Source organism: Centrocercus urophasianus, unplaced genomic scaffold (assembly GCF_019232065.1).
Source record: "Centrocercus urophasianus isolate 14NV4802_14NV808 unplaced genomic scaffold, USGS_Curo_1.0 seq_65, whole genome shotgun sequence".
NCBI classification, from domain to species: Eukaryota; Metazoa; Chordata; class Aves; order Galliformes; family Phasianidae; genus Centrocercus; species Centrocercus urophasianus.
The window spans coordinates 182284-207790 of record NW_024885255.1 but is presented as its reverse complement, the minus strand read 5'-3'; the positions used below and the strand labels follow the sequence as shown (position 1 = coordinate 207790).

Below are 25507 nucleotides of genomic sequence, written 5' to 3'. Positions count from 1 at the left end.
AGCACTGCTCTCCCTCCACCACCCTCCGCTTCCTTTTTTTTTCAGATAGACATCTTTGTCGCAGAGATTGAAGGCTGTGCTTTCTGTACTGAGAAAAAATATTAGGCAACATAGGAATTGCCTGGCAAAGCACAGGACTGAGCTCTCTGCAATGTCCCCATCAGACACTGGGTTTATGTTCTCTGTTTTGAACTTTCTATACTACTGGTTTACTCTTCATTTCCACTCTCCTCTCCTTTAGGAAAGAGAGAAAAACAGTAGCAGATAAGGAGCACAGAGTGGAGCATTCCTGTCTTGTATACACTGGGATGGAGAGAATTTCTATAATGTCAGTTCCCATATCAAAACTCAGATTTGTCTGTCACTTAAGTTGCTGTTCTGGCTGGAGCATATGAGTACATTATGATGATGTTTAAGATAGAAAATATCCTGATTACATTTTTTAAAAGATAGAACTGAAAACGAGATAATTAAACTGACACATTTCCATGGCTGCTTTCTTATTTTAGCTGAAAGATACATACAGGACAGAGGAAACTCAGGAGACACAAGACATGACTTATTGCAGAATTTGTCTTATAAGTAAAAGGGGAGGAAAAACAACAGCAAAAAAAAAATTGCTTCTTCAGATTTCTCTGATAGATCATGGAATCATAGAATCATAGAATGGCTTGGGTTGGAATGGACCCCAAGGATCACCAAGTTCCAATCCTCTGACATAAGCAGGGCCATGGCATCCAGATTTGCTACTAGCCCAGGTTGCCCAAGGCCACATACAGCCTGCTCTTGGACACCCCCAGGGATGGATCATTTCATTTAAAACATCTGAATCTTTTGAGTCCAGATCCTCCAATTGCAAAAGTAGCAAAAGGCAGCAAAAAGGTGACTGTAAAGAGGCCAGTAATTGCTTTGGGATTAAAGTCTTGGAGGAAGCTGGCAACCAGCAGGGCACAGTTCTGTCCTGCTGCTCTAACTCATTGTACCTATGGGACATCAACCAGCGGTGAGAGTCTGAATGTGTGAAAAACCATTAGGCTTGAGTAGGGAGTAGATACACAGTGAATCCATGTATTTAAATCAGATACCAGAGGCTTAGCTCCCACGGGTACCTGCCTTGAAGTGTGATGTAGTGCGGAGGAGTATTTATGGACTGTGTTTACAACATCTTCATGAATCAACTTCTAATTGCACCACCTCTGCTGATCGTGTTACCTTGTTCTAGGGTGGGAACACATGTAGATGAGAGTGCAGTGACCTCTATAGTTCAAAGCGAAAGCTGCTGCAAGCTCAGCACAGAGGTGCAGCGAGATGGGCTTAGAAGAGGGTCCGTGTGAAACGAAAATAATCCCACAGAAAAGAGCATCACTTGTAGATATCAATGGCATAGGAATATGATTTGAAAATATCTCGGTGGTTGCCATCATTCTCTGCATACCTGTGCAAATGGATGGTGGTTTTTTGTTTGTTTGTTTGTTTGTTTTTGACAGAATCCTTGTGATGGAATAATCACCCAGAGCACAAGACAAAGACTTCAGACATATCCTAACAACAGAGAGCTGCTGCCTGGCCATCAATCTGCAGCTTCTTCTCACTCCAGCCTGTTTTACAACCAAAGTCACACCTCTAGTCTCTTTGAAGTTATTGCCACATGCTCCATCCTGCCCAAATGAATTTCTCCAGCATGACTCTGGGCTTTACCTGGAATTAGTCTGATGGAGCAAGGTGAGATTTGTCACCACACTGCATTTCACACAGGCAACAGAAGTGCTGAGCAATGTCTGACCTCTGGTCCATTGGAGCCCAGTTTGGAACTGCGACCACAAGAGCTGCTGGGAGGAGGCAAGTGTTCTTCTCCTCCCCATTCTGTGCAAGCAGGATGCCACCAGATGATGACAGCTGTGCAAAACACAGCTATTAAAAACCAACAGCCTGGAACCCTGTTGCTGTTCAACAGAGGGAAGTGCTGAACGTGCCTGGAATTCACATCCATCTATGAGTAGGTTGGAATTAATGTGCAAGTCTGACGTGGAAAATATTAGTTGATTTATATGCGTAGGGAAGACTTAAGAATTATTCTCCTACTTGCTTTAGCTAGGACTGCCAAGAATTTAGAGGTACTGATGGGCAAATCCAAGAATTCACAGCGTTTTGGCAAAGACTTGCCATTCAGTTTAAGGCTCTGGATGGCAATTCCAGGGAAAGTTCTACCCGTAGAGTAGAACTATTTTTCAAAAATAGAAAACATCATAAAACCAACATAAGGTATATAATTAAGTCAGAGCCTTGGGCAAGCAGTGAGACAGGAAAGACCTTCAAAATCACTTGCGTTTGTAGCTTTCTTTGCTGGCATGTAGCTAACACACATCATAACCACGCCTTTCCTGGAGGAAATTTCAGACTTGGTTGTATGAGTTACAAAACATGTTTATTTAGTGTAGAACACTGTTGTGCAGAAGGCACTTCACATGTTGTTAAAGGACCTGGTCATTTTCCAGCTTGAGGTGCTGAAGGAGTGCAGACATATGACTGCCTACAAAGGTTGATACTCAACAAGAGTGGTATATAAAGTATGGGGGACCAAAAAAAAAAAAAAAGACAAATACACTGAGTTTTGATGCAGAAAAATTTAATGAGGGAATAATGATAAGAAGATGGATGGAAAACAAAAAATACAGGTGATACATTGTCAAGTTCTTATTAAAGACTGAAGGCAAAGAATTGTTCCAAGGCTGTGCATTCCACACACATTACTCTTTAAGAGCAGGGGAAGATTTACATAATCTAGCCCAGCTTTCAACAAGTAAAGATCTTTGTTATATAACTAGGATGTTATTGTATGGAGTCACTGCAGAAAATAATCAGAGAATTAAACTAAATCATTAGCCTGACAGTTGCATGCAAGTGTGGTGTTGAGAGATGTACAGTTCATGCCCCAGGAAAGCCACACCACCATCAGAGTTTGCAGAAGTGCATCTTCCTCTGCGTTGGGTGATGGCTCCTTTTCATTGTGCATTTAACACGGTCTGCAGCTCCCAGCACCATAACCACCATACCCATAGGAGGAAAAGGACCTCCCATATCTGTACAGGCCCCTAGAGCCATAGGAGCCCACGGGACCCTGAGAACTCCCATATCCAAATGAGCTCCCAATGCCGGCTGGTGCTGAGCTGCCCACGATGCTCTCCTGAGGGCAGGAGCTGAGGATGGGGCCTGGGAAGGTGATGACCACAGGTGGGGGGTAGACAACAGCACGGGAGTCCCCACAGGAGGTGACACAGGGCTGGCTGCAGGCATCAGCGTAGGGCTGTGGGCAGGTCACCTCACAGGGCGGCTGGCAGCGGGAGCTGATCATCTCTCTGTAGCAAGACATCGTCTAGGAATGGAGATGGATCTGAAACACAATGCCAGGGCAAGAAAAGGATGGAAGATCAGGATGTAGGAATGTCCTTGGTGAGTTCTGCATAGCCTGTGATTGTGGCAGCAACTGCATAAGGCAAGTCATTGGTTTTCCAGCTTTAATGAAGAGGGAACTGAGGCTGAGAAATGAATGCATTGTCCAGAGCCATTTGGTGAAGTAACAGGAGGGACAGGGCTAAATGTGGGCAAGCTTGTTGTCAGAGACAGCATTACTCCCAAATCCTGTAGACATTCCTTGCAATTCCCCTCAAATTCTAAATTGTGGAAACTCATAAAATGAACTGAAGAGCAGTAGCAAAGCCCTGACTGTAACAACATAGCATGATGCCTGAAAGGATTCCAATTAACTCATAATAGTTTCAAATAATTGCAAATAATGAGACAAAACTGTATGGCTGGAAGTATATTTCTTGCTCAATTTTAGAGCCAGAGTTCACTTGTTATGGAGGTCAATGTGTACAAAAGAAGGCAAATTCCTAAAGGAGGAACGGTCAAGCTGCAGGACACAGGAATTCACTACGTTTCACTATATCTAAATTCACTTATTCTAAACCTTAAACTGCTCTGAGTGTGTTTTTCTTGCCCATTTACAGCCTGATACTACCTGGAAGACAGTCCTCGCCAAAAGAAAGCTTCAACCATTTTTATCATTTCTAAAAATCATAGCTCTGTGCCAGTTCAAATCCAACAGTGCTCTAGAAATATCATAAAAACAGAAGGAAAAAGCCTCAGACTTACCCCTCCTCAGCACAGAGCAGCAATGAGAGTCGGTTGGAGTAGCCCAGCACTGTGAGTGCTTTTATGTTCTTTCTTGGGCAATCGGGAGGATGTGAGACATTCCTCACACGTGACGTCCTAATGCATTATCAAACAGAAATTCACTCCACCTGTAACTGCCCCAGATAATGCAATTATTTTGCTCAGTGACAGTGATTGCTATTGTGCTCTTGTCATTGTTACCATGACAGGAAAAACCTTATGAATGCTTTCCTCATGAAGCTTCAAGCTCTAAATTCCTTACAGGTATATATACATCTTTTTTCCTCTTGATCTGGAATGATTTTTTTCCCCTTAATTCTCTGAACTCCTCATAGACCAAAGTTTGCTCAGAAATTTATCCATAAACACAGTACCTGGGATGCCACTTTTCCAAATTATCACTCAGTAAGGGGCCATTGTGCAACTCCTCGCATCATACCCACGTGTATTATTTCCTATGAATTACATGAGACACATTAGGCTCTACAGTCACCTTCTGCGACAGCTTAATGGGTTTAGAGGTGGGTTAATGGGTTTAGAGGTGGGAAACATTTGTTACAGTCCTCCCGGCCAAGAAACAAACACAGATCATCCGTCCCACTTGAAGCTCTGACAGCACAAAGTTATATCCACGGATAATAGGGACCCTGGACAATGGGAAATTTTTGTCCAGCTTTCATCATCACGGACTCCATGGGGTCATTATTGAAGATCTCAGAGCCAAACCATGCATCACCCTATGGAAACCTGAGGCTGAAATCTTTAAGTGTGGTTCCAGCTGATGCAGAAAGATTGGCTGCTTATTTTGGCAGCTCTATTCTGCTGATCCAATACCCTGCTTTCAATTCTCCAGTTATTTACCAATAAAATTATTTTCAGTATAATCTATGCATTTTGTGTATTCACATTGATGTAATGCTACTAAAGCTTGTTTCTCTCCTCAAGGTGGTGTGTTCTCCACCTCTAAAATCTATCTCTTTCATGACAGTTTGAGGTTGAATCCCTGATTTTGAGTAATCTTTTGACTCCTCTTCCAAAACACAATTTTTGTTCCAGTTCAACCCCTGCATTTGCTAAATGTTATCAGTATAAATGATGCTGTGCAAGGTGACCCTTGCAAAAGGCTGGGGAGCCTCTCCCAGGGCTGCCTTGGGGCTTCCCTGTCAATTCCCAGCAATGCCTACAGACACCTTTGAAGTTACCGGTAGTGAAAGACTCACACAAACAAGAGACACCAACAGAAACAAAGAGAAGAAGGAGGAAGGAACATGTTTTGGGGAAATGACCCACCCGGGCTCTTTTTGCTGCCTCAACCACACCTGGTTTCACTTGGTTTAGAGATGGGCGATGACAGCCATGGTGCTACTTGCAAATGAATCATATATTTCTTGGAGATGCAGCCCTCTCCAAAGCATCCTGCCCTCCAGAAAGGGCAGAGGAAACTGCATAGGAGAATCTATTGATACTGCTGACACCCCAAAGTTGTTCTTCTGACTCACAGTGTTTACAGTGGCAGCCCCATGCTTCAAGTTTTTGTATTTTAAAAAGCAGGGTCTGGATTCCCATCTTAATGTTTTTTCTCTTATATGCGTTTTGCTGGTCTGAACAACTCAGCCATTACTGTCAGTGCAAATGCATTATAAAACAGTATTCAGAGACAAGTAGTTTATTGAGAAGCAAATTTAGCACAGAAAAGCTTTGCATATATTCCTTGCGTGTCAGTTGACAGTACCACAAATGTGGATCCTTCGCATTTGAACTATCAAAGACATTCCCTAAATTAGTGTAAAAAAAACCTTCCTATACATAAAAATAATTTTGTTCAACACCATCAAAAAAGACATTCAGATGTACCTGCAAAGCTTTCATGAATTGATTTCAGATTATTTCTTTAAGAGAATGGTGGACAATTCTTGCCAGCTGGTTCAGAGGACCACCGCAATCAACAATTGGACACCCTTCATTCCAGATTCTCAATGAAATCCTAACATAGACCATGATGCCAAAATGTTTCTGTGTGATTTTTCCAAGCCCATGGAATCATCCATCCATGAGTGCATCTCATACAGAGTGGGTGGAATTTGTCTTGCACACCCAAGTTGCAATGGCACGTCTACTACACCCTAGGAGGAGTCAACTAACAGCACCCATCAACTAAGAACACCCAAATGGATGAGACACCTCAGAGAGAAGAGAATGCAATGGAGAAGGAGTCACTGCCAACGAGGAAGATTGAGCAGTATTTTCTGCTTGAGAACAAGTATTTATCAGTGCTTTAAAAATAACACATATGCCTCGCCATGACTATAGTTTAAGCCAAAAATGTGACTGTTGTGGTTGTGGCAGAGTTAAACTGTGGCTGGGGTGGCCACAAAACCTAACTGACCACAGAATAAATAACCATAGGGTTAAGGCAGGACTCAGCACTGCGCTCTTGTGGCTTCACTGAGAGCGACTTGAGCAGAGAGAACTCGTGTCTGAGCTGACAAACCCGGAACATACAGGCTGCACATCACTCCTCACTCTCCTAATGGCTTCCAGACACACTATTACTCAGCTCAGGGTTTCCTTGGCATTCTTCCTCAGAAGAAGTCATCCAATGGGCTTCCCTCCATTTATCTTTGTTTTTTTTTTTTTTTTCTCTTTAGAGTCATTAAAGATACTCTACCAGAAAGTTTTTTTTAATTCTCCCTTTCTATTCATGACTGCATTTTAGCTCCAGATACCTTATTGCTTTACTGGGGACCACTGTCACGTTTTCACTAGCAATGTCAAGAGATACACAAGACTTTACCCCTTGCTTTTCTTCATGCAGACCAGCTGTGATGCATTGGATCTCTGAGGACACTGCAAGCATCCACTGACCTCCCACCTGTAATCTAAGCCCTGCAGCGCTTCATGTCCACATCAGTAAGAATTAAAGAGAAGAAAATCAGCCCCCACAGAGCATTGCATTACTTATGATTCTGAAGAGTGCTTGGCACATGCTTGCTAAAGTGGAGTATTTGCATAAATAGCTTTCCAACAGTTTCGGGACTTCAGAAAGGAAAAAAATAATAATCATCATCATCTGTGTTTCAGGAAGTGAAGTGGCTTCAAAAATCTTAGGAACAAACACGAGGGTGTTGGGAGAAACTGATAATTGTACAGACAAAGACTGAATAAAGCAATCATAGAAGCCTGGGGAGTGACACGCACTGCTCTGTTTTGCAACAAAATGAACTTGAAATGATGTCTCAATTCCCGCAGGCAACACAGGATGGTATATAATGGCTCTATATAATGGCTCCGGGCTCAGAAGTTTTCAAACCACAGCACTTCACTTCTCCTCCTCATTGAGACAGGTAAGTTTGATTCTTTAACCTCCTTTGTCCTCTTTAGAGTTAAGGTTCGTGCTGTCTCAGCCCATAGCTTTGCAGGAAAGCTGTGAAGAACCTGGGGGAGAGGATGAAAGGGTTGCATGGGGGCTGAGCATGGTGGACCCTATGATGGACTGTGGGTGCTAGGAGGACTCAGCTCCCCCACTGTGTTGCAGGTTTGCCTCCCCACCCTAAAGATGTCCTTCTGGAGCCAGCAGCTCAGCTCCCGCTGCCAGCCACCCTGTGAGGTGACCTGCCCACAGCCCTACGCTGATGCCTGCAGCCAGCCCTGTGTCACCTCCTGCGGGGACTCCCGTGCCATTGTCTACCCTCCACCTGTGGTCATCACCTTCCCAGGCCCCATCCTCAGCTCCTGCCCTCAGGAGAGCATCGTGGGCAGCTCAGCCCCACTGGGGCTGGACCAGCCCAGGGGCCTGCAGGGCTCCACCATCTACGGAGGCTCCTTCTCCTCCTTCCAGCAAGGCAGGAGCCAGCGCTACAGGGACTGCAGGCCCTGCTAAAGGTGTGCAGGGGTAGAGAAATGGCGAGGAACCAACAGCAGGAGCTGGAGGTGTAGCAGAGCTGAGGGTCACCCCAAAGTCCTGCTTGCCCACAGCTGCCAGCTGTTCCCTTGAGCCCCATGGGAACCACCAGTCTATGGAACTGCTCTTCTGCCTCCTTCTTCTTACAGTCTTTTTGGCTTTTAAGTAATATTACTCAAAAATGTATCTTTTCCACTCTTAGAAATTCAAGTCTTCATTATGCAAAGTGTTCCTCAATATCACAGTAATAAAAACTAGCATTATTGAAACCAATCCACATGTGTTTATGTTCTTTGGGGTCCATGCGTTATTTCTTCAATAGCATTTTTACTGCCATATGTCTAATGTCCTGTTGTCTAATGGGAAAGATCCACAGATGGGATCCTGCACTGTGAGTCATCCAACCTATCTGAGCCTTAAACTCCAAGCAATAAGAACACTGTGCACCTTCAGTGTCTGTTCACAGTTGAGGCAGATCATTAAACTGTCCCTTTTTTGAGGCAGCCAAGTCCATCCAGCACTGGTTCCTTTTCTTTGCTGAAGAGGAATAGTTCTTTACCCCCAACAAATACTTAAGAATGCCTTCAAATACCATTCACGTTTGCTGTCTCTGTTTTGGAGTAACACAGCTTCAGAAAACCAACTGAACCCAACCACCCTCTTATCTCAAAGATTAAGGAGATTAATGCTGTGCTCTCATCAGCAGTGTTTACGCAGTGCCTAAGGATCCATTCATCATATAACTCTCCTTACAACATGCCAGGCTTGATGGCGTGCATGATTTAATCTTTACAAGGAACCACGTGTGAGAAAACTGCCCAGCCTTTGGTTAAAAGCATCAAGACTATTGTGGAATACTAAACATCCACTCTAAAACTACTCCAGTAACTCATCCTTACTTCCCCTGCCTTTTCAATCAGAGCCATCCCAATTCCACATAGCAGAGAAATAGAGAGTGAATATTAGCTTATGCTAAGTCTAGGTGGCATAAAGAAACAGAGAGGAAATATTACCAGGTGCATAGCATCAGAGACAACTTTATCCATAGCTGAAACCCAATCCTAAAATAAAAGAAATTTGAGTCCTTCGTACTTCTCCACTGCAATACATGGTATAGTTATGATGTGGAATACCAATGGACAGCCATGAAACCATAACACCAGCTCCCTAAGATCATAAAGTTACCTCAGCTGGGATTGCAAACAATAGAGAGCAGGTATCATTCCCTCCTTCAGCTTCTGTGCAAAGAAGAGCCTCAGTAGAAACCTCAGGAATAAGAAAGAATTCAACACAGTCATCTTTCAGAAAGTAGCTTAGATAACCACAAGAAAAGTACCTTAAAGTGAAGGAAGCATAGAGAACTCCCAATAAATAGGGAGTGATCCAGCAGTGCTTAAGGACCATCTGGAAACGATAAACAGTTGTTGAGGTGTAAATTGAGTGCAATTAGCTAAGTAACCTCACAGCTGTTACATTACTACTGTGTCATTATTATTATATTAAATCCATTTAGAAGAGTATTGCGTAGTAACTTGCTTATTCAAGACCAGAACTGTTTAAGTTTACTGTCTTAAGGATAAGTGCAATTAAATTAAATGCGTGATGTAAAGTCTTTGCTGAATGAAAACTGTGCTCCATGTTGTGATGAGGGTCCTTAATGAGCTGCTGCCTTCTGCTGACTATCCTGTGCTTTCTTCTTATGCTTCCTCCATGTATTGTGTCTAAGCATGAACATCACTTTGTGCCTCCTTCCCTTCCCTTCCCTTCCCTTCCCTTCCCTTCCCTTCCCTTCCCTTCATTATTTTTTGACATCGGTAAGTCCTACCTGTGCAAAGTTTAAAGCAAGAACACAGCATCATCCAAAACTTGGCAAGAAAGCTCTCTAACATCAACATGGTGTCAGAAAGCAGCATTCCTTTATTCCTCACAATTCATACCAGGTGATGTGACAAACAAGCACAAAATCTTAGAGTTCAGGTTCTACATTTGAACAGTTAAGACATACATATGCAGTACATTGGTATACATATTCATTCTTTTCTCCAAGAAGTCATTAATATATGCCAGTATATATATGCCCTCTGGGCCTGTGCAGTAGAGTCTAGGCTGGTTGTATCCCACTTACTTTATCCCCATTTTTCCACCATCAGCTTCATTCCTGAGACTTTTGGCTGACCTTTCGCTGTTTTTTCCCAGTTTGGCAAATGTCCATTTCTCATTAGGCCATAATGAGTGACTTCCAAAACAGTATATGTGAAATCCAAGGAAAACATCCTTGCACTTCGTGAAATGCAAAGATAAGTCATCTATTATTACTCAAGTGCTTCTTGTTGAACAGAATTGAGAGAAAAGAAGGTTGTTCACCCACCAAGCAAAGTTGAAATGGAAAGCTTTAGAATTAGCACTCATTGATTCCTTCTGCTAGAGTAATATATCAGTCCTTAAACTAACATACTTCTCCCTACAGCTGAGCAAACCAGTATGTATCAGTAGCATGGGAAAACTTGCTATGCTGAAAAGTAACATAATGCTTTTGGTCATTTAAGGTCTCTCCTCCCCTCTCGTATGGAGCTTAACTAGAATGGAAGCACCAGCACTCTGATCAGGAGATTGTCTCTACCAAGTTGACTTGAAAAACATATAGAAAAGAAAACAAGAATACAAATATAATGCAAAGTGACTTTTTAATAGGAGATAGAGCAGGGAGTTTACAGTAGAAAAAACATGTTCATACAGAAAACAGAAATAGAGGCTATAACAAGCGAGGCTTCTTCTTCAGGAATCTTCATTTCAAGCACAGTGTTCTCTTCTTCTGCAGCTTTAAGTTTGATGAGGCAGTCCAGTTTTCATCCCTTAACATAGCTCTTGATGGACACTGGGCAGTGTCAGGTGAAAAAAGTCACAGCATCACAACTCTTCCATTATGCTTGTATAACATACAATTGAGCATAGAAGAAATATTAACACGTTTGAAAATCTGGACCATAAGAAGAATAGAAGAGCACACTTCTAACAGAGGAAGAGGTATATAAGCAGATATGAGCACAAATATACTGTAAAGCATTAACAAGGATCATCCTTTTTAGGCCAGCATCTTAGAAACTCATGTTGCTTATCTTACTCTTGAGTTTGGATCTTGCATTCAGTCTCCTGACTGCTCTTGCTGCAAGTAGATTCTTGCTGGGTTTGGCAGGGCTCACACTTTCTAGAGCGATAGCCACTGAACCTCTGGGAGCAATAAGGGTATGAGAACTTGCTTCCCTGTGATCCCCCATAAACCAGAGAGCCTCTGTAGCCATAGGACTCCCCATAGCCAAGTGAGCCCCAAACGCCAGCTGGTGCTGAGGACCCCACTACGCTTTCCTGAGGGCAGGAGCTGAGAATTGGCCCAGGAAAAGTGATGACAACAGGGGGTGGGTAGACCACTGCCCTGGAGTCACCACATGATGTGACGCATGGCTCGTTCCATGTGTTGGCAATGGGTGGTGGGCAGGCCACCTCGCACGGATTGAAGCACTGGTAGTTGCACAGCTGTCTGTAGGAAGACATTGTTCTGCGGTGGAAGTGGATCTGAAACAGAGGAAGACAGAGGAATACATGTGGATGAAGTGGCGGGACAGGGATCTGTTTGCACATCCAGGTGTATTTGCTGTGGATGCTACCAGGTTGAGTAGTTTGCTGAGCACAGCTGATACGGCTTTGTAGTTCCTGGTTGTCTTCCCATCCTTGAGTTACATTTATCCTCTCTACTTGCCAAGCTCTCAACTCCTCCAAACAATCCTCATTTCTGCTGTGTCTATACACACTGGTTACACTGCCTGACTGCAGCAGTTTCTATAGCAGGTTTAGGAACCAAAAGTCTCAAAACCCTTGAAGTACAGAACTTAGCATGGTCCCGCAAGGAACTGGATAACACCAGCCCCACATCCTCTGCAGGATCAGCAATCTGCCTTTAAGGAAAGGTTGCCCAGGCTGTGCACCAGCAAATACCCATATAAGACTCAGTTAGAATTATCATTAAAAGAGTATGTAGCAAAGGGAAAGAGAATGAACAACTTACTTGAGTCGCAGAGGAGAAGTCAGGAAGAGCTGCTGGAGGAGAGGTGAGCAGTGCGTGCTTTTATGCTGCTTCTCAGGTAGCCAGGAGGATCTGAGGCATCTTTTGTGTATGAGGTTTGATCAGATTCAAAACAGAAGCAATTACACCTCGTAGTATGTAATCATTTTACTCACTGTTGGCATCTATTAGGCAATTCCCAGCTTACCTTTACGCCTCTCTACGTCATCCTACTATAAACGTCTTGATCCCATACAGATTCACCAGATATCAGCCTCTCTGAAACAAGTCCCAGGTTTTAGCCCTCCATAGCATTGCGAAGTACCTCAGTTGGGATGAAACTGGCTGACAATTGTATGATATATTATAAATTCTTAAAATTTGTTGTAAAATCCATTTGGAGCTGAGGAATGGACTGTATTATCCTTGAAGCTCCAAGGTGCAAAAGACTTCTTATACCTGAAAACAGACACTAAGGAAATAATGAATTATAGTGATCATATCCACTATCACACATCACAGACCACACAGCCAGGAGCCTGATACTGCTTAGGACAGAGAAGTAAGCAAAAATCAGGGAACATAGGAAGATCCTGATTCATTCCCACTCAAAATCAACCGAGGGAGTGGATTGATACCAGGAAGTATCTGGTCATTGAAGTCTTGAAAGGAGCTGAAACATGAGGTGCATAGTTGCACAACAACATGATGAAGAAGGGAACATCATAGTAATTACGATAAGTCAGGAAAAAATTTGCATCATCCAGGCAAGTTGCACATGCTACAAATATTGGTTGGTAAAGCAGCGTGACCTCATGGACGATGTTGTTTCTTATTCACGAGTTCTTTTGAAAGTGGAAAAATGGTGCTGACCTGTCAGACTCCTTCTGGGCACTCCTTATGATATATGTCAGCATGGTTGAGGTGATAGAAAATGTTCTATTGAAGGCTGATTTCTTCAAATGAGGCTGCAGCTTGCAATTTTGTTGTGGCCAGTTAGCATAGCTGTGATATGACTAGCTAAGCTCAGCTCTGCCAGTTCATGCACTATAGCTTGTATAAAGCTGGGCATTTTCCTGCATAAACCCAGCTCTCAGAGACGTTGACAGGAGAGGAAATCAGTAATCCCCATCTTACTTACCGTCTGAAAATGCATTTTTTTCTTTGTTCAGGGAAAAAACCCTCTTGTGTGAGCTTGTCATGGCAAGGACTGAATAGAGAGCCTTTCCCTTTGGGAGGAACACTGAAGGGTACGTGTTGCTCTTCACTATGGGTACGCCTCTGTCAGATTTTCTTCAGGAACTTCAGGTTCTCAAATACACCAAATATACTTGTATAACATCCATGTAAAGTGTTTAGGATCCATAGCAAGGCCTGGGATCACCTTCAAAGACTTTATTAGGTACTACTCATCAAGGATTATTTCAGCATCAGTGAGCTGCAGATTAGAAACCAAATTAATAGAAGAAGAAAACTTGATATCGTGCAGCAGAAAGGATTTTATTGAGAATGACAAATAGGATTTATCAGAGCACAGCAATACTGCAGGGAACAACGCAAAGGGATTGAGTTAAATTTACACGATAGCAAAGGAAAAAGGGATCAAGTAGAGCTCAAGGAGATCTTGAGCAGAGATCTCATGCAAAGGGGGGCTGGCATTTACGCTTGCTCCTCGGGATGGCTGAATGTGCAGCCAGCTCTTGGAAATGCCCTCTGATAGCTGCACCTCTGTGCTTGCTCAGAGGCTGTGGATTTGCTCCTGTTCCTGTTCTTGCCAGGTGTTGGTGGGCGGTGGAGGTGGTGGAGTGATGCAGGGCTTCAGAGGGCGGAATGCTGCCCGGCGGGTGTAGCAGGGGTAGGAGTAGCGGCCGGCTGCAGCAGGACCCACCAAGCTCTGGGCCTCCAGGTAGCTCCCATGGCCAAAGGAGCTGCCCAGCTCCAGTGGGGCTGAGGTGCCCACGATGCTCTCCTGAGGGCAGGAGCTGAGGATGGGGCCTGGGAAGGTGATGACCACAGGTGGAGGGTAGACAATGGCACGGGAGTCCCCGCAGGAGGTGATGCAGGGCTGGCTGCAGGCATCGGCATAGGGCTGTGGGCAGGTCACCTCGCAGGGCAGCAAGGGACGGCCGTAGTCGCAGGGCTGCCTATTGAAAGCCATCCTAGGGATGGAAATGGGCCTGGAAGACAGAGAGAGGCAGGGGTCTGGTCAAGGGCTACAGTGCAGTGCAGCCCTCGTTTACCCAAAGCCATCACAGTGAAGGAACACATGCTGAGAGCGAATGCTACAAGGAGATTGTTTATAATGAAAGGTCAGAAAGATGAAATACATTTTACTCTATTTCCCATTACTTTGTTCCACATTTCTAAGTAATACAGCAGTCTCTACCTGAATGGAAATGGAAATGACGTTTTTCATGTTGCTCTCCCCCATCCCACAAAGAGTATTACTTACTTGGTCCAACAGCAGATGCAAAACCAGGAGAACCAAAGTGGCTTGAAGGCTCTGGGCTGCAGGGACTTTTATATGGTCCCTACTTTGCATTCATGTCATCAGTTGTCCTTACCCCTTCAGTTACCAAATACACTGTTTGCACATGTCAGTCAAGGTAATTGATTTGTGCATTGTTTCTCTTAACTGAAAACTCCACCCTACATGGAATTATATCCATGTTATTGTCTACAGATGTCTTATATGTCAAAGTGGCGGAGGCCGTCTTTGTCTTTACTATAACTGTTGAATTTGTTGGAAACAAAGGAAAAATTAGATTTGCTTTGTTACGAAGATTCAAAGTAACTTTTCACAATTTGTTGCTGCATTTAACCAGTATCTGTATATGCATTGGCCATATATTGGTGCTTGAGTGTATTTTGTGGTATTACAAATACTAGGTCAAAGCTGGCAATAAAGGTCCCAGATTTCTGCCTGAAGCCACAATAGTCTGTCTGATCCTTTAATTACTATTTCCTATTTCCATTCAAACAAAGAAAATCTGCACTTTAGAGCAACACTTGCAAATCCTTCCTTTGGAATTCAAAGTCTATCCTTAGCATAGGACTGTTAGCTGGAAATTGCAGTAAAGGGAAATACTTTTCCACTACCCAGAACAGAGCACTGCAAAACAGACTACAAAGCTGTGGCTTATTTAGTATCATTGGTCTTAAATTGTCTATGAAACATGGAAACTCACGCCCAGCTCTCAGCTGATGTAACTGGACTTGGAATCGAGGTAAAAGTATTGTCATATTGATCAGCCCTTGGCTTAGGGAATATCTTTTAATAACCTTAAAGATTCCATACATCAACATGCATTGCTTAACATATTTTGAAGCTGAAAGGCAGAAATAGGACTTGATGTCAGCAGGTTGTGTTAGCCATCACATCCCTGCCCCAGAAGTTCTGTCAGTTACGTTGGACAGTATCAACTGCATAGCCTTAAGTTCCTCTAAAGGGGTTTTTCTTTTGTGTTGTGTAGACAGTAATTGTTCTTCCTGTTGCCTTGGAGATAGGCTGTCAGTGCCTTGTAGCTGGACTATCTCCTCTTTTGTGTCTTGTAGTTCTCCAAACAATGATCAGTGACAGAAAATAAAAGAGGAGTTGGTGTGCTCAGGTTCTCCTCCCAGCTTTACCTCTGAACCAACAAGTGTGTCTGAGCACATTATTTAGCCTGTCTTTTAGTAATTCTATCAAACAAATCAATAAAGTAAGTCCAATTCACTCAACAGGCTACGTATATGCTCTTCATTTTGAAAGGAGATAGGTCACTACCAGCTCAGGCTCTCTGCCTAGAACACACCTACCCTCCTAGAGATGTCCAGCCTGTAAGGCAAGGCTAAAACCAGAAAATGCAGGTTTGGTTTTTCCCTTACCCCACTGCTGTGCTCACTCTGGCAACCAGAACTGCAGCTTTGCCTCCCCACTCCTCAGCCCAGCACCTCCTCAGTGTTGCAGCAGCAAGGTATGTATATATACCTATACAGAATACACCTTATAGCAGACACAGCTGTTCCTATAGGGAACTATCCACACTGTACATAAAGAAAGAAACTGTAGGCATCCTTCACCACCCTTCACTATTCTACCATCCTTTTGAGAATCCACCCCAACTCAGATGATTGTTGGTGTTGTGTTGGCAAATGTGACCACGAGCCACCTGACTTACTGAGGATTACATTCCAGAGGACCAAGGATTTCATCCACAGGACCAAGGAGGTATTGCAAGGCTTGGAGAATCCAGCATGAGGTCCATAAAACTCATTCAAACTGAACTGTTTTCACATTGGCATAATCTAGGTGCACATCACAGCTATTTTTTTCTTTCTGATTTCTCCTGCCTTCAAGTCAGTCTTTCCCTTTTGCAGTTTTGTACTATATTAAATATTTTGCCCAGCAGGTATAATACTGCTCTGGGCAAGTCTGTGTAACAGCCTACATGAAATGGGAAATTACTGCTGATGATTTCTAGAGGGGACGATTAAGACAGAGGCCAAATAATTTACCAACAGATCTTGGCAATTAAGTGAGACTTTGGGAGGAGATCTCAGGCATGTCTTGTACTTGTTAGCATTATTATTTATAATCACCAGCCTATTATCTGGCAGTTTATGTAAATGAGGTTGGCAGCCAGATAGAGAGTTGAGACAGTCAGTGCTCTCAGGAAGCAGTAACAAAGCCAACTAGTTCTAGGTATGAGAGGAAGGAATTCTATTGCCTCACTGCACTGGAAAGGCTCAGACAGAGGGTGGGCTGCCCTCATCCCTGCACACACATCTTAAAAATCTCTCCCCAGATTCATGAGGAATCTGTTGTAGATTGCTATGCATTAATTTGGGCATCTTTGCCTTGTCTTGGGTTTAGACCTGATACATTTACTGTGTTGTAGTTGCCATAGCAGGTTCAGGGAACGTCTTTATCTCTGATAAACAACAAAGACAAGAAAGCACTTCTATCCCACCCGATACAGCCAAACAAGCACAGATTACAGCTCACACTAGGGCAGGGACATGGTTTCTATCAAAAACTAGTCATCATGTGTAATCAAATTCAGCTCTCCAATAGGTAAACATGGTGAGTAAAGTTTTTGCCCTATAAAGCTTTTAGAACCAGTACGAAATCTCCTGCATAGAGCTGGCCCCAAAGAGCAGAAAGCAGTGCTTTGAAGTGTTCAGTGGGTATGACTGGAAGGCAATCCCTTGCTCTTAAGAGATTCTCTTTTTTTAAGCTAAAACTGAAGGTCCAAAGCTCTTCTTTCCAAAGAAGCAGAATATTTCTGGCTGGAACAAAACTGCTTTTGGTAATTACTAAAGACTTACAACGTGATCTGGCAGAGAAATCAAGGAGCTTGGAAGGAAGAGAAATACTTTCATCAAGACAGAGGTAAGGGGAGGAAAACTGAGGCAGAACAAACATCAGGTCAGTGCTGTGCAGTTTGGCTTTTAATGGATGTGATAAACAGAATTAACACTTGTAATAACACAGGGGATGAAAAACAGGCACTTCAGGAGTTTCAAGTACTAAAAGCAAAGTTTGTGATACAAGGGCATGCATTTGAAATAAGTAATCCTACGTTCCTTATTACAGCTGTATAATTGGAGTTATATGTTCTATTTTGACTCTTTTACAATGTAATCATTTTAGAGATTAAGACTTATGAGGTTTCCATTATTATTCTATTATTTCATGGAAGACCACAAAACAACATACAATTTTCCAGGACACATTAAGTTAACCTGAAGGGCATTGAGGGCACCCCAGAAAACGCTTGCAGCACACAAGATTCACCCCCACCCCCATAGCTGAACATCCATCCCATCCCCAAGAAGAGTGGGATAAATGCTGAGACGGGAAGGCAGAAACAGAAAGTGCCAAAAGCTTGGAGTGTTAAATGGAGAAGATGCTTATAGGCTGTGCACATGTTATACACTTTACCCACCTCCACCTATAAGGATGTTTTTCAGATACGTCTGAGAGCACCCAGCTTCTGCTGGCTCCATTCAGAGCAGACAGATCTGAGCATCGCTCAGGCTCAAACCCAGTTTCCTATTCATGATTTTCTGCTGTGTTTTCCATATTCAGGTTGCTCAGTGCAGTGAACTTCCCTGATGTTTTTAGCATGTTCCTGAGCCAGCTCTGCTGGAATTGCTGTAGGAGAACGCGCTACAAGACCCCCTTCCCAGTGGTGGGCATGCAGAACTGTAAGACCTGTTGTAATTGCATGCACTCCCAGAAACATACCCTTCCCCCAAAAGAAGGGAGCCCCTTAAACCAACAGGATTTCCATAGCTCCTGTAACCAAAGCAATCCCCAGGACCAAAGGAGACACCAAAGCCCAGTGGTCCAGTGCTACACACAATGCTTTCCTGTGGGCAGGAGCTGAGAATTGGCCCAGGGAAAGTTAGGACCACAGGTGGTGGGTACATGATGGCTCTGGAGTCATCGCAGGATGTCACACACAGCTCATTGCAGGCTCTGGCCGAGGGAGGAGGGCAGGTGACATCACATGGGCTGCTGTATGATGTGCACACATCTCTGCAGTACAACATCGCTCTGTAAAGTTGGCAAGCCTGAAACACAAGGGGAAGAGCAGAATGACACCTTATCCTCTGTCAGATGTGCACAGCTCCCTGCAATGAAGGATGTCGCATGCCAGCCCATGTCCACACCAGGGATGAAGGCTGCACAAACAGACTTTGAGTGCACAGAGGCTTCGAGAGCTGAGAGCTTTGCTACAGCACGTGGATTTCTGTAAACAGCCAGCCTGAAAACAAACAGAAAGTTTCATCCCCATTCCAAACTAAACCTGATTCTTCCCATTTATAAGTACCATTAGAACTTCTGGCTACTTCAGTGCTCAAAAGAACTCTAGCTTGGAGCACAACTGTCAGAGGTTTCTGTGGTCACACCTAGAGCCAATGCAGAAGCAGAATCCTGCCCACAGCAGCTCTCCAGCCCAAAGCCCAGTAGTTTCTAGGTGAATTTCAGTGCCCCTCAGGGTACTGCCCATAGCTCATCCTCTTGGCACAAGGAGGACATTAAATACAGAATAGTGAGCTTTTCCAGAAGTGTTCACAGTCAAGGGGGTCATTACAGAAAATGCCAGTTCAGATACAGTGGTAAATGACACCAGGACAGGGCCTGCAACTAAAAGTTGCTGGAGTGTTCAATTATGGAGCTACTTTTCAGGACAAAATTGTGCCTTACCCTGAAAGCTAAAGATTTTTATGCATTTCAACTCACCTAGACCTTAAATACACACAGGAAATAGAAATCTGTGAATACATGGAAAGAGAAGAATGGTTAAATGGTTAAATCTTCAATAGCAGCATGTGAGATAACAAACATCTGATAAGAATTCAGCTAACCACCATCATGCCAACTTCCAGTATCTATGAGAATTTCAATCCTGCATTCACAATAGAAAGCCTCTAAATACACGCAGGACTCTGCCAATAACCCAAACCCAGATCTGTCAGACCACACAGCAGATTGCTTCCATTAGAGACCTGGTTATAGGAAGCAGCTCTGAGAGCCTCAAAGCTCTGAACCAAAACCAAAAGTAAAGATAGAGCAGTGAAAAGAATAAACCCAGGCTTACTTGATGCGCTGAAGAAAGAAAGCTGGAAGAAATAAGCAAACAGCTTTCAGCTGCAAATGCTTTTATACTTCCTCCAGCTGCTTGCCGGCTAGGAAACCTATTTGTCGGTGATTATCTTATTTACTTGCAAATCAGATGTTATTGTGAGGATCGTTCCTTCAACTGCTGTAATTATTTTGCTTATGGTTAATTGTTAAACAGTTCTGAATCCCAAGCAATGCGACACCCAACTGAGAAATGGCTGAGGTTTCTTTATGGTCGCTAGTTATAGCTGAAAAGTTTCTTTACAAAGTAAGTGTGCACAGTTTCTCGTTAGATTTTGAAAAGCTTGGCTTGAAACCCAAATCCTCCAGCTGGAAGCAGAGCTAGACACTGAATATATCTATTGCTTCTCCACCTCCATGGGGAGTTATAACTTCTTTACACAGGGAAATAATAAAGCTACCACTGAAGAAGTAGGGATTTTATCATTTGTATTATATATTTTAATTAGGAGAACTGCAAGGACAGCTTTCTATCTTTTTTTAAACAATACAAGTCCACATATTGTGAAAGGTAATCCTCCCCTTCTTTTTTTCCTTTTCAATTTGCATCGTGTAAAGACCAGAAGTCTCCAAAATCTATCTACTCAACTTCAGCATAACATGACCAAAATCTGTCTTTCGTGGCAAAGAAAATAACTTGGACCTGCAGAGAGATGAAGGGTCTGCTTAGGGAGATAAGATCTTGTTTTAAAGTGAAACTATTACTCATTACCAACACTTAAAACTGCAGTAACATGCCATTAATTTTATCATAACAGAGTACTGTATCTACGCCATGTTAATCATGCAGAGGTACTTTGAAGTCCTTTATTCTGTGGAAAAATTAGAACAACCCAGATAAACATTGCCTAGAGCTTCCTCATAACCATCCCACATAGTTCAACTGTAATCTGTGCTATAAAGAACAAGGCTTAAATTGTCGAGGGTGTAAACAAGCACAAGAGAGGAATGAATTGAAGAAAGGCATATTTATGCTGATCAGCCTGCATGGGAGGCACCCTCCCTTTTATCTTGCTGAACTGAATGGCAAGATGCCTACTCAGAAGGCTGCATTTTGCCATTCAGCCTTGTCCATAGGTCCAATTATAGCTTTATAACACAGAATTTTGTCCAATGGAATGCCTCTCCCAAGACCTTGATAATCACAGTTATTGCAAGCAAAGCCTCTATGAGTGTCTGTCATTTTGCAGACAGGGATTTTGCTATCACCTTTCATCCCTGTCCTTTGGTATCTCAAAGGGATGCTACCTTCAGCCAAACTCAAAGCAGCTGAGGATGGGGAGCCACCATGCACCATGCCAGGAGTGTTACCATCAACACTACAACAACTACCTGCAGCATGGAGCCATAATGATAAACCAGTAAAAATAATGCACAAGCATGACTGAGTTCCTGGGGGAAGATGTTAGACTGGTTTTTGACATAGCTGACAGCTGACACCCTTTTTTGGGAATCAGTAGAAAATTCCAGATTGGAACATTAGGACATGTAGATTTGTGTAGTTTTTAAATTTCACCAATTGTTTGATGCTAAAGCTATAGTGGAAACCCTCAAGGGACAGATACTACACAAAGTCAAGCCATGAAACTTGAAGAATTTGCCATATAAGCCTAAATTATTAGCAAAAATAGCAGTGGACAAATTTAGAGAGATGGTGGTATAACGTTAGTTAGATTTACCAGTAGGTGCTAATAAGTGTTAGAATAGTAATCACTTTAAGTAACAATGCTCATGCTAATTGCTTTAAAGCTGACCTTAACACCACTGGCTTTACTGACGTTGTCACTCAGCAGTCCTGTTGGTGCCAGTCAACACCAGGCTCTAGCATTTGTGAGTCAGCAGCAAAAACAAATGAACAATTTATAGCATAAAACACAACTTCAGTGGTGAGTTTTCTGGTTGAGTTCGGAGCTCTTGTAACTTTCATGATGGTTTGTTGACCAGGAAAAACTGAGGCTGTTATTTTAATGGGGAATATGTGTTATTTTGTCAAGTCAGACCAAGCCAGCTCCTCCTCCCTGAGCACAGCATGCATTGGGAAAGATGGAGTGGGCAGTGGAGCACAGTGACTGGAAGTGCCTTGGGATGTCCACAGTTCAGGTTAGATGTTGTAAGTCTGTTCAGAATCAAAAGCTTCTAAACAAATCCTAAGAGCCAGAAGTGTTGAACTGTATACCAACACATGTTTTGGAGTACTATCTTCAAACACCCATCAATTAGACACAATTAGAGTCACCACCAAGATGAATCCCAATCTGTCATTGTTGGAATCCTTTGCCTGTGACCATCTCACAGGTCCTTCCCATTCCTCACCCTATTCCCAGGAAGCAAAATAGGCTACGCAGTACAGCATCAGTAACACTATGCCATCAAAGTAGTGAACATTTTTGCACAACCCTCCTCTAAACGCTACAGAAAGGGATATGCAACATCAGAGCACCCTCCAGGCAGCAGCTGTGTGCAATTGAGTGTCACCACGCAAGCGTGGGGCCATAGACATACTCTCCTGCCATAGACATACTCTCGACTGTGTGCAGGAGTGAAGGCTGTGCATTTAAAAAGAAAAAGAAAAAGAAAAAGAAAAAAAGAAAGAAAGAAAGAAAAAAGAGAAATGTAAAGTAAAAAAGCTTTAATTTACCCAATGTACTGAAATAATACAGTGTTGTGTTTTAGACAGGAACAATTACTCAACACTGGGGAATCTCACTCCAGCAATTACTGGGATGCTAATAAACCTGCGCAGCACTGAGGTCAGAGAGCTGAATTCAATGTCTCCTGAAGCACCTGTTCTGAACAAGCCCAAGACTTTCCCAGGCTGTTGTTCCAGGGATCTCCACAGTGATTCAACATAATCTAGAGATCATTTCGAAACACTGGCAGCAAGCTCGTCAACAGAGAAAGAAAAAACATGAGTAGATTTAGCACAGAAACACAGATATGATGAGGAGTGATGAATAAACCCGGGGCACAGAGCTGTGTCCTGAGCTATTCCAATAAAGTGTAGCCATCATCACTAAGAACTAAGACAACAGCCTGGGTTTTCTGCATTAAATACACCATGCCTTCTTCTCTGAACACAGATAAGCTTTGGTCTGAATATATATGATATGTGGTCGGCTGTTACTTTGGATGGTACTGAGCTTCAGATAAGCATACGTGAAATATTGTGAAACCAGGTCTCTCTTGCTCTTTCTCATTTGGCATAAATCTATTCCTTATGCCACTTAGAATCCGGTGATTTATTTTTGTAGGCTGCCATGGAAGTGCTACAGGAAGGGAATAGGAACTTGCTTGGGAGGATCTACCTTCTACACACTACCTTTGCAAACTAAGATCTTTTAGTTCATTTGCATGTTTTACTGACTCAATTTTGGAAATGAAATATTGCCTTGAAGACTTGCAGGGCTGACTCATGTGCGAAGATTAAATCTTGATGAAGGATATGGCATTGTGAGCACAATGTGTGATGAAACATTCCTTACTGTTCTGAAAATGCTGCTTGCTCATAATGCAATAATTGCTGACACTTGTCAATCTCATATTACCATTGGTATTGTGTTTTATCAGAGCAGTTCTAAAGAATAACCATAAACACAGGTAGCGAAGGGCACTATGTAGGGGTAAGTAACTCTTAAGAGTAGCAACACGAAGATGAAGGCTTCTGAACTCTCCCCATGGGGTTTTGTGCCACACACAAATCCAGGGGACCCAAACTTTCCAGGGATTTTATTTAATAAGCTGTTCTGAAAGTTTACCACATTCTGAGCAGTTCTTCCTCACTTGTAAACGTGAACCAAAAAGTCTTCCCAAACGTGTTTCTTTCCTTCCTAGTCTAGAGGCTTTTCCCTGCTAGCATGGCCAAATCACTCTTCTGCTTCATTTATATCTGCAACCAAACACCAGAACTCAGCTGTCCTGTTTGGGAAATACTATCATTTCTGTTAGATGTGTCAAAAGATAGCAACAGCTGAGTCTGATCCAAGCTTCTCCATGGAAGTGTCATTTAGCTTTAAGGCAGCAAATACAATTTTCTGTGAAAAGTGACATCATAATAACCCACATTCAACAAAACATCAGCAACAGCATAAGCAGCAGAGAAAGTGACACTTGGAGTTCTCTCACAGGGTAAACAGAATAAGAGGTCAAAGCAAGGGGCTGGCACAGGCTTTCATCAGGTTTATTTTTACGAAGAGGCAACCATGAAGCTCTGCAGAGGCTGTGGTGTAGCAGCAGCTCTCCTGGTGTCATTGGCACCAATGACCCCGGACATGGAGCCAGGCTGCTTCTATGTCCCTGGCCTGAGCTGTGCACTGGAGCATGCCCCTTGGCTTTTAGACAGTTGCACTTAAATTTGCACCTCAGCTTGCCTGCAGCGCATTCTGAGAATTGTCATAGGCCCAACAGGAGCAGGCTGGTGCCACTGGAGGGCAGCAGCTTCAGCGTGCAGACAGCCTGCACTTCTGCTGCGGCTTGCACATCCAAGCAGCCCCACTGTCCGAGCACCTCCCCTATGGTGGAATATCCTGCTCCAAGCACGGCCCCACCTGGCAGGGAAGGGCAGTGAAAAGGAAGATGCTCCTGCTGGTGCCCAGAACCTCAGCTTTAATACTTCTGGTGTTTTGTCATGTCAACTGCTTTATTATTAAAAAGTAGCTTCTTTTAAAATGTAGGCACCTGGAAGGTGATCTTGTATACCTGGAATTGCTCAGCTAAGGGGTCACACAGTACCTCTCTTTTGAAATCAAGATGATTGGAAGCAGCCGTCTGTCTTGATTGTTAAAAGCTATCATCACAAAACAAAAGAAAAGCAACTTGATCTTGGAAATCGTCCATTTACTGAAATAAAATATCCTGAGTAAACACGGAGGTAAATGTATGTGAAATCATGACCTTTTTTTTTTTCTTTCCAGTTCAGAGTTATTACAGAGTCTTGGGGAATGTAACCCAAGTAGTATACCATTAACATTGTATTAACATACCATGCTACCTGTGTAATGCCTTGGAAGGTGCCAGTGAGGCACCCGGGCGGCCCTTTGTTCTGCGGAAATCTTGGGATGTTTCTGAGTGGATATAATTGCTAGAATGACACAGTATTTCCTAGGCACAAAGAGACTTTAAATAAGCCAGCACACGTATTTAGCCATTAGAGAAGAAGGAAATCAAAATAATCTTTAGAATAAAAACAGCATGTGAAGTTGCTTGGCATGAGCAGGATACAGCTGGCTTCCCAAGCAGCGTCTGCCTGGAGGGACTCACTGCTGGCACCAGCTGGGCAGACACAGAAGCAAGGAACTGGCGCTTCAAGTCTCCAGGTGACTGCTAATATTCATGAGTGAAGGAGCTTCCCCCTCGCCCTCCCCCCCCCCCAAAAAAAGAGGCAGGTTGGGAAGATTTTAATGCAGAAATATGAAGAACTGCAACCTGTCAGAAGACTTCCTCATAGGACTGGATACACATTAGAACATAACATTTCTAAAAATACACATTTTGCTATAATCTCAAGGCAAATACTTTTGAAAACACAGATCCATGTTTCCCTATGACTAAAACTTGCTCTCGCTGATTTCCAGGCTGCAGCCTAGACTGAACAGAAGATATCCCAGTTTTTCACAGCAGAATCAAACCTTAATTTCCCCTGGGCATCAAGTTGTGGCTGGTCTGGGAAAAGGGTCAAGGACAGCTTCTGTTCCTCTATATAACAGAGTATCTCCAGGAGAGCATTGCAAATGAGTAGCAG

The 25507-nt window shown here is 43.2% G+C and overlaps 2 protein-coding genes across 2 annotated transcripts; one reads left to right on the top strand and one right to left on the bottom strand.

The window, feature by feature from the left end:
• Positions 1-3013: 3013 nt before the first annotated feature.
• On the bottom strand, positions 3014-3370 carry LOC122170240 (beta-keratin-related protein). Its single transcript, XM_042836936.1, has one exon. The coding sequence runs from the start codon at positions 3368-3370 to the stop codon at positions 3014-3016; it is 357 nt and encodes a 118-aa protein (XP_042692870.1).
• Positions 3371-7732: 4362 nt separating this feature from the next.
• Positions 7733-8056, top strand: LOC122170239 (feather beta keratin-like). The gene has a single exon (XM_042836935.1). It carries the CDS (start codon positions 7733-7735, stop codon positions 8054-8056), a length of 324 nt encoding a protein of 107 aa, XP_042692869.1.
• The last annotated feature ends 17451 nt before the right edge of the window (positions 8057-25507 follow it).